We start from the raw sequence: 9350 nt of genomic DNA on the forward strand, positions 1-9350 counted from the left end.
CCAATATATTGGGTTGTCCGGAAAGTTCGTGCCGATTTTGAAGGAAAATTCAAAGGCAACATTTTTTTATGTCGATAAATATTTATTGACTTATGTATGCACCGTTTTGTTTCACAACCTTTGTCCATCTTTCACGCAACTGGAAGATTCCATTCTCCCAGAACTTCTTAGGTTTCTCGGCGAAAAACTCCTCAAGGTGGTTTTTTATGTCGATCAAAGAGTCGAAGTTCTTGCCGCTAAGAGAACTTTGCACAGACCTAAATAAGTGAAAGTCTGAAGGTGCAATGTCTGGTGAATACGGTGGGTGAGGTGGCACATCCCAGCCAAGCCAAACTCCAACAATTTTTGTCGGGTAGTCAAAGAAACATGAGGTCTGGCATTGTCCTGATGGAACACGACGCCCTTCCTATTAGCTAATTCTGGACGTTTTTCCCGAATCGCTGTCTTTAATTCGTCCAGTTGCGAGCAGTACTTATCTGCATTTGTCGTTTGGTTGTGTGGTAGGAGCTCATAATATAGGATTCCTTTCCAATCCCACCAGACACAGAGCATGACTTTTTTTGGATGAAGGCCGGCTTTCGGAGTGGTTAATGCTAGTTCATTTCGCTTACCCCAGGATCTTTTTCGTTCTACATTGTTGTAAATGATCCATTTTTCGTCACCCGTCACTAATTGCTTCAAAAATGGTACGTTTTAGTTGCGCTTGTACAGCGAGTCGCAGATGGAAATGCGATCCATTAAATTTTTTCGGCCAAATTATGCGGAACCCATACACCATAGCGACTTACGTAACCAAGCTTCACTACATGATCGTGGACAGTGGTTTTCGATATTTTCAGTATCTCTGCTAATTCGCGTGTCGCGTAGCGCGGGTTATTCTCGATCAGTGTCTTGATTTGGTCATCATCAGTAGTATAGGTCTGCCCGAGCGTTCTTGGTCTTTAAGGTTAAAATCACCAGCTCTAAACTTAGCGAACCACTTACGTACGGTTCTTTCAGCTAAAGCGCCTTCTCCGTAAACAGAACATATCGAATTTGTTGCTTGTGAGGCATTTTTGCCTTTCCGGTAATAGAAAAGCATCGAGTGTCTAAAATGTTCTTTGTTTTCTTCCATCTTCAAAAGAGTACAAAACTGACACGGATCAATTTATCTGAAACAACTTTTTTCCTAAAGCTGCGTTGAAATGTCACCTTTAAGCATATGTATATAAATCGTATGTTTTCAATAACATTGATATATTCAGACATGTTTCAACGCCATCTATTAAAAATCGGCACGAACTTTCCGGACGACCCAATACTATATTTTCGAAACTTCTTTTGTTAATAACTTTTTAATAAACAATGAGCGACGGCTAAAACCTTTTGAAGGTCACTCAGGAGGGTGACCGTGACAACATATGTCAAGGTCAAGGTCATTCGAGGTTGCTCCGTTAATCTAAATAATTACCGAAAATTATATATTTGCAAAATCTCTTTCTCTCAACAATATCATTTCGCCGACCAGAGTCATCACATTGCGCTTTAAAGATTTGGTGACATAACGTCCATCAGGCTCACCTTATGTCTTGTGTAGAAATTTTCTGAACGTCCCGCACAAAGTACGACTTGTATTCCCCACGATAATCATCCTGCACACATTTGTTATTACATTATTACTGTTGTCGATTGCACACATAATGGCGCAGATAATAATAATCTATAAAATGCGTAAATGTGATTAAATGTAACGAGCGAGGGAACTTACTATTACAAGTATTTTCGTTGCGCAACCTAACGTGCATTTTCGATGAGTAGCGTACAAGTGCAGCCGAGGGTACCAGTGAAACAACAGCCTGATCCATCCGATTGACAACACGTATGATACATATGTTAAAATGGTCCTCGGCAAGCTCTTCTCGAATCCGTAAATACGCTAAAATGCCATTTTATTGCATCGTGAAGTAAACAAGAATAAGGCGAATTAAGTACAAGCACAGATTTGTAAAAAGGTGTATACCAGATGTTCATTATGATCGGTAGGTATCTCCTGCGACAGGATATCTGACTTTTTGTTATCGATCACGCCTAGAAAACAAAAATGCAGGAAAATAAAAAAAGGAAGTAAAATAATGTGTAAAATTATTCGAAAGCTAAATTGGTATAATTTGGAACGAGAAGGAACTTTTCCACTTGAACAAAATGACAGATAAATTGTTTAAATATCAACGGAATTATCGCGAGGTACATCGAGCATAATGAAGCCGCAATAATGATTGTTGAAGCGATAAAATAGAGCACGCAATAATCGAATGGACTGAAGTGAAGAGTACTACTAGCAAAACAATGAAAAAAAGCGCGACAGAAAAATGGAAACTACATTAATAATCAATTTTTCCCCTCTTTACATATTTATTGCATTTTCATACTTTACGCATATTTTACAATTTGTAAAATACGCAGGAACTTGGAAAATTACAAAATCACTCGATTTATTTAAATGCACACCCACAGAAAAGATTTCTGGACTTAATGCTATTACTCTTTAATCTATCATAAAATAAGATCGCTATAGCGACAATCATATTTATTATTGAAAAGAAGCATATTTTAATCTCGAATAGAAAATTCGAAAATCTAGATTCAAATAATCTTCGTGCTATCTCATTAATTTCCTCAGAAGGATTTAGATAAAAATTTCTAGCAAGTTCAAAATATTCTTGATTTAAGAATATTGTGAGATCTAAAAGACATCTTATTCTATTCTTCTAAGAGAATTTGTAGAATCTGCACAAAACGGCCAATATTTATGTGTTGCAATCGAAAACCGGGAAAGTGTTTCTGTTATTTACAATGAATAAGTGCAATACTCTACAAGAAATATTAAAAGGTATGGAAATGTCTTATCTCGAATCTTACTTCTCAAGTAAGTATATTGTACATACTTACTTATATTTCCATATCTTTTAATATTTCTTGTAGAGTATTGCACTTATTTATTGTAAATCTTTCCCGATTTTCGATTGCAACACATAAATATTGGCCGTTTTATTCGAATGAAGGACGCAGAAGCGCGGAGTCGACGAGCGACTGCGAGAAAATGGTGCGTCGACATCGACAAAGCCTACTACAAAGTGGCGCTAATATCAAATTATTCTACATACAAGAATATATAAGCATAAATGTGTACATGTTACTCTTGTCTCAAGACAGTAAGACGATCGTATTTAATTCGAGAGAGAAGAATAATAGAAATTACTGATTTAAATAAAAAATTGTTTGATTTTCATATTTTTTATACTTGTAATACGATTAAATTAGTCAAGAATACTTTTCGTCTTGTTATCAGAAATCCTTTCTGAGGGTGCACGGATTAATCGCGATGTAACCATTGATTATCGCTTGGCCTTCCATTTTCATACTTACCATTGGCATCGATCATAACTCCAAGCTTGTTTGATTAAACTGTTTTGTCCTCCTGTTTTGTTTAGACATAGTTTACGCGATTACGTGACCAGTGTCTTTTATAACTGGTACACGACGATTGTCAACCCTCTCGCTACACCCACAGAAAAGATTTCTGGACTTAATGCTATTACTCTTTAATCTATCATAAAATAAGATCGCTATAGCGACAATCATATTTATTATTGAAAAGAAGCATATTTTAATCTCGAATAGAAAATTCGAAAATCTAGATTCAAATAATCTTCGTGCTATCTCATTAATTTCCTCAGAAGGATTTAGATAAAAATTTCTAGCAAGTTCAAAATATTCTTGATTTAAGAATATTGTGAGATCTAAAAGACATCTTATTCTATTCTTCTAAGAGCATTTGTAGAATCTGCACAAAACGGCCAATATTTATGTGTTGCAATCGAAAACCGGGAAAGTGTTTCTGTTATTTACAATGAATAAGTGCACTACTCTACAAGAAATATTAAAAGGTATGGAAATGTCTTATCTCGAATCTTATTTCTCAAGTAAGTATATTGTACATACTTACTTACATTTCCATATCTTTTAATATTTCTTGTAGAGAATTGCACTTATTCATTGTAAATCACTTTCCCGATTTTCGATTGCAACACATAAATATTGGCCGTTTTATCCGAATGAAGGACGCAGAAGCGCCGAGTCGACGAGCGACTGCGAGAAAATGGTGCGTCGACATCGACAAAGCCTACTACAAAGTGGCGCTAATATCAAATTATTCTACATACAAGAATATATAAGCATAAATGTGTACATGTTACTCTTGTCTCAAGACAGTAAGACGATCGTATTTAATTCGAGAGAGAAGAATAATAGAAATTACTGATTTAAATAAAAAATTGTTTGATTTTCATATTTTTTATACTTGTAATACGATTAAATTAGTCAAGAATATTTTTCGTCTTGTTATCAGAAATCCTTTCTGAGGGTGCACGGATTAATCGCGATGTAATCATTGATTATCGCTTGGCCTTCCATTTTCATACTTACCATTGGCATCGATCATAACTCCAAGCTTGTTTGATTAAACTGTTTTGTCCTCCTGTTTTGTTTAGACATAGTTTACGCGATTACGTGACCAGTGTCTTTTATAACTGGTACACGACGATTGTCAACCCTCTCGCTACACCCACAGAAAAGATTTCTGGACTTAATGCTATTACTCTTTAATCTATCATAAAATAAGATCGCTATAGCGACAATCATATTTATTATTGAAAAGAAGCATATTTTAATCTCGAATAGAAAATTCGAAAATCTAGATTCAAATAATCTTCGTGCTATCTCATTAATTTCCTCAGAAGGATTTAGATAAAAATTTCTAGCAAGTTCAAAATATTCTTGATTTCAGAATATTGTCAGATCTAAAAGACATCTTATTCTATTCTTCTAAGAGAATTTGTAGAATCTGCACAAAACGGCCAATATTTATGTGTTGCAATCGAAAACCGGGAAAGTGTTTCTGTTATTTACAATGAATAAGTGCACTACTCTACAAGAAATATTAAAAGGTATGGAAATGTCTTATCTCGAATCTTATTTCTTAAGTAGGTATATTGTACATACTTACTTACATTTCCATATCTTTTAATATTTCTTGTAGAGTATTGCACTTATTTATTGTAAATCTTTCCCGATTTTCGATTGCAACACATAAATATTGGCCGTTTTATTCGAATGAAGGACGCAGAAGCGCGGAGTCGACGAGCGACTGCGAGAAAATGGTGCGTCGACATCGACAAAGCCTACTACAAAGTGGCGCTAATATCAAATTATTCTACATACAAGAATATATAAGCATAAATGTGTACATGTTACTCTTGTCTCAAGACAGTAAGACGATCGTATTTAATTCGAGAGAGAAGAATAGAAATTACTGATTTAAATAAAAAATTGTTTGATTTTCATATTTTTTATACTTGTAATACGATTAAATTAGTCAAGAATATTTTTCGTCTTGTTATCAGAAATCCTTTCTGAGGGTGCACGGATTAATCGCGATGTAACCATTGATTATCGCTTGGCCTTCCATTTTCATACTTACCATTGGCATCGATCATAACTCCAAGCTTGTTTGATTAAACTGTTTTGTCCTCCTGTTTTGTTTAGACATAGTTTACGCGATTACGTGACCAGTGTCTTTTATAACTGGTACACGACGATTGTCAACCCTCTCGCTACACCCACAGAAAAGATTTCTGGACTTAATGCTATTACTCTTTAATCTATCATAAAATAACATCGCTATAGCGACAATCATATTTATTATTGAAAAGAAGCATATTTTAATCTCGAATAGAAAATTCGAAAATCTAGATTCAAATAATCTTCGTGCTATCTCATTAATTTTCTCAGAAGGATTTAGATAAAAATTTCTAGCAAGTTCAAAATATTCTTGATTTCAGAATATTGTCAGATCTAAAAGACATCTTATTCTATTCTTCTAAGAGAATTTGTAGAATCTGCACAAAACGGCCAATATTTATGTGTTGCAATCGAAAACCGGGAAAGTGTTTCTGTTATTTACAATGAATAAGTGCACTACTCTACAAGAAATATTAAAAGGTATGGAAATGTCTTATCTCGAATCTTATTTCTTAAGTAGGTATATTGTATATACTTACTTACATTTCCATATCTTTTAATATTTCTTGTAGAGAATTGCACTTATTCATTGTAAATAATAGAAACACTTTCCCGATTTTCGATTGCAACACATAAATATTGGCCGTTTTATCCGAATGAAGGACGCAGAAGCGCCGAGTCGACGAGCGACTGCGAGAAAATGATGCGTCGACATCGACAAAGCCTACTATAAAGTGGCGCTAATATCAAATTATTCTACATACAAGAATATATAAGCATAAATGTGTACATGTTACTCTTGTCTCAAGACAGTAGCGATCTATTTAATTCGAGAGAGAAGAATAGAAATTACTGATTTAAATAAAAAATTGTTTATTTTCATATTTTTTATACTTGTAATACGATTAAATTAGTCAAGAATATTTTTCGTCTTGTTATCAGAAATCCTTTCTGAGGGTGCACGGATTAATCGCGATGTAATCCATTGATTATCACTTGGCCTTCCATTTTCATACTTACCATTGGCATCGATCATAACTCCAAGCTTGTTTGATTAAACTGTTTTGTCCTCCTGTTTTGTTTAGACATAGTTTACGCGATTACGTGACCAGTGTCTTTTATAACTGGTACACGACGATTGTCAACCTCTCGCTACACCCACAGAAAAGATTTCTGGACTTAATGCTATTACTCTTTAATCTATCATAAAATAAGATCGCTATAGCGACAATCATATTTATTATTGAAAAGAAGCATATTTTAATCTCGAATAGAAAATTCGAAAATCTAGATTCAAATAATCTTCGTGCTATCTCATTAATTTTCTCAGAAGGATTTAGATACAAATTTCTAGCAAGTTCAAAATATTCTGATTTCAGAATATTGTCAGATCTAAAAGACATCTTATTCTATTCTTCTAAGAGAATTTGTAGAATCTGCACAAAACGGCCAATATTTATGTGTTGCAATCGAAAACCGGGAAAGTGTTCTGTTATTTACAATGAATAAGTGCAATACTCTACAAGAAATATTAAAAGGTATGGAAATGTCTTATCTCGAATCTTATTTCTCAAGTAGGTATATTGTATATACTTACTTACATTTCCATATCTTTTAATATTTCTTGTAGAGTATTGCACTTATTCATTGTAAATGCTTTCCCGATTTTCGATTGCAACACATAAATATTGGCCGTTTTATCCGAATGAAGGACGCAGAAGCGCCGAGTCGACGAGCGACTGCGAGAAAATGATGCGTCGACATCGACAAAGTCTACTATAAAGTGGCGCTAATATCAAATTATTCTACATACAAGAATATATAAGCATAAATTTGTATATGTTACTCTTGTCTCAAGACAGTAAGACGATCTTATTTAATTCGAGAGAGAAGAATCGAAATTACTGATTTAAATAAAAATTGTTTTATTTTCATATTTTTTATACTTGTAATACGATTAAATTAGTCAAGAATATTTTTCGTCTTGTTATCAGAAATCCTTTCTGAGGGTGCACGGATTAATCGCGATGTAATCAATGATTATCACTTGGCCTTCCATTTTCATACTTACCATTGGCATCGATCATAACTCCAAGCTTGTTGATTAAACTGTTTGTCCTCCTGTTTTGTTTAGACATAGTTTACGCGATTACGTGACCAGTGTCTTTTATAACTGGTACACGACGATTGTCAACCTCTCGCTACACCCACAGAAAAGATTTCTGGACTTAATGCTATACTCTTTAATCTATCATAAAATAACATCGCTATAGCGACAATCATATTTATTATTGAAAAGAAGCATATTTTAATCTCGAATAGAAAATTCGAAAATCTAGATTCAAATAATCTTCGTGCTATCTCATTAATTTTCTCACAAGGATTTAGATACAAATTTCTAGCAAGTTCAAAATATTCTTGATTTCAGAATATTGTCAGATCTAAAAGACATCTTATTCTATTCTTCTAAGAGAATTTGTAGAATCTGCACAAAACGGCCAATATTTATGTGTTGCAATCGAAAATCGGGAAAGTGTTTCTGTTATTTACAATGAATAAGTGCAATACTCAACAAGAAATATTAAAAGGTATGGAAATGTCTTATCTCGAATCTTATTTCTCAAGTAGGTATATTGTATATACTTACTTACATTTCCATATCTTTTAATATTTCTTGTAGAGAATTGCACTTATTCATTGTGAATAATAGAAACACTTTCCCGATTTTCGATTGCAACACATAAATATTGGCCGTTTTATCCGAATGAAGGACGCAGAAGCGCCGAGTCGACGAGCGACCGCGAGAAAATGATGCGTCGACATCGACAAAGTCTACTATAAAGTGGCGCTAATATCAAATTATTCTACATACAAGAATATATAAGCATAAATTTGTATATGTTACTCTTGTCTCAAGACAGTAAGACGATCTTATTTAATTCGAGAGAGAAGAATCGAAATTACTGATTTAAATTAAAAATTGTTTGATTTTCATATTTTTTATACTTGTAATACGATTAAATTAGTCAAGAATATTTTTCGTCTTGTTATCAGAAATCCTTTCTGAGGGTGCACGGATTAATCGCGATGTAATCATTGATTATCACTTGGCTTGCCATTTTCATACTTACCATTGGCATCGATCATAACTCCAAGCTTGTTTGATTAAACTGTTTTGTCCTCCTGTTTTGTTTAGACGATAGTTTACGCGATTACGTGACCAGTGTCTTTTATAACTGGTACACGACGATTGTCAATCCTCTCGCTACACCACAGAAAAGATTTCTGGACTTAATGCTACTACTCTTTAATCTATCATAAAATAACATCGCTATAGCGACAATCATATTTATTATTGAAAAGAAGCATATTTTAATCTCGAATAGAAAATTCGAAAATCTAGATTCAAATATCTTCGTGCTATCTCATTAATTTTCTCACAAGGATTTAGATACAAATTTCTAGCAAGTTCAAATATTCTTGATTTCAGAATATTGTCAGATCTAAAAGACATCTTATTCTATTCTTCTTATAAAGAGAATTTGTAGAATCTGCACAAAACGGTCAATATTTATGTGTTGCAATCGAAAACCGGGAAAGTGTTTCTGTTATTTACAATGAATAAGTGCAATACTCTACAAGAAAATTAAAAGGTATGGAAATGTCTTATCTCGAATCTTATTTCTCAAGTAGTATATTGATATACTTACTTACATTTCCATATCTTTTAATATTTCTTGTAGAGTATTGCACTTATTCATTGTAAATCTTTCCCGATTTTCGATTGCAAC

At 33.6% G+C, this 9350-nt stretch overlaps 1 protein-coding gene across 1 annotated transcript; it reads right to left on the reverse strand.

Moving 5' to 3' along the window:
• Nucleotides 1-1419: 1419 nt before the first annotated feature.
• LOC113563235 lies at nt 1420-4506 on the reverse strand. The gene is made up of 4 exons (XM_026974599.1): nt 4465-4506; nt 2000-2067; nt 1748-1915; nt 1420-1631 (listed from the first exon to the last, which is right to left on the reverse strand). The coding sequence occupies exons 1-4, from the start codon at nt 4478-4480 to the stop codon at nt 1557-1559; spliced, it is 327 nt and encodes a 108-aa protein (XP_026830400.1). The 5' UTR covers nt 4481-4506; the 3' UTR covers nt 1420-1556.
• Nucleotides 4507-9350: the final 4844 nt, after the last annotated feature.

The sequence above is a fragment of the Ooceraea biroi genome, chromosome 13, assembly GCF_003672135.1.
Source record: "Ooceraea biroi isolate clonal line C1 chromosome 13, Obir_v5.4, whole genome shotgun sequence".
NCBI classification, from domain to species: domain Eukaryota; kingdom Metazoa; phylum Arthropoda; class Insecta; order Hymenoptera; family Formicidae; genus Ooceraea; species Ooceraea biroi.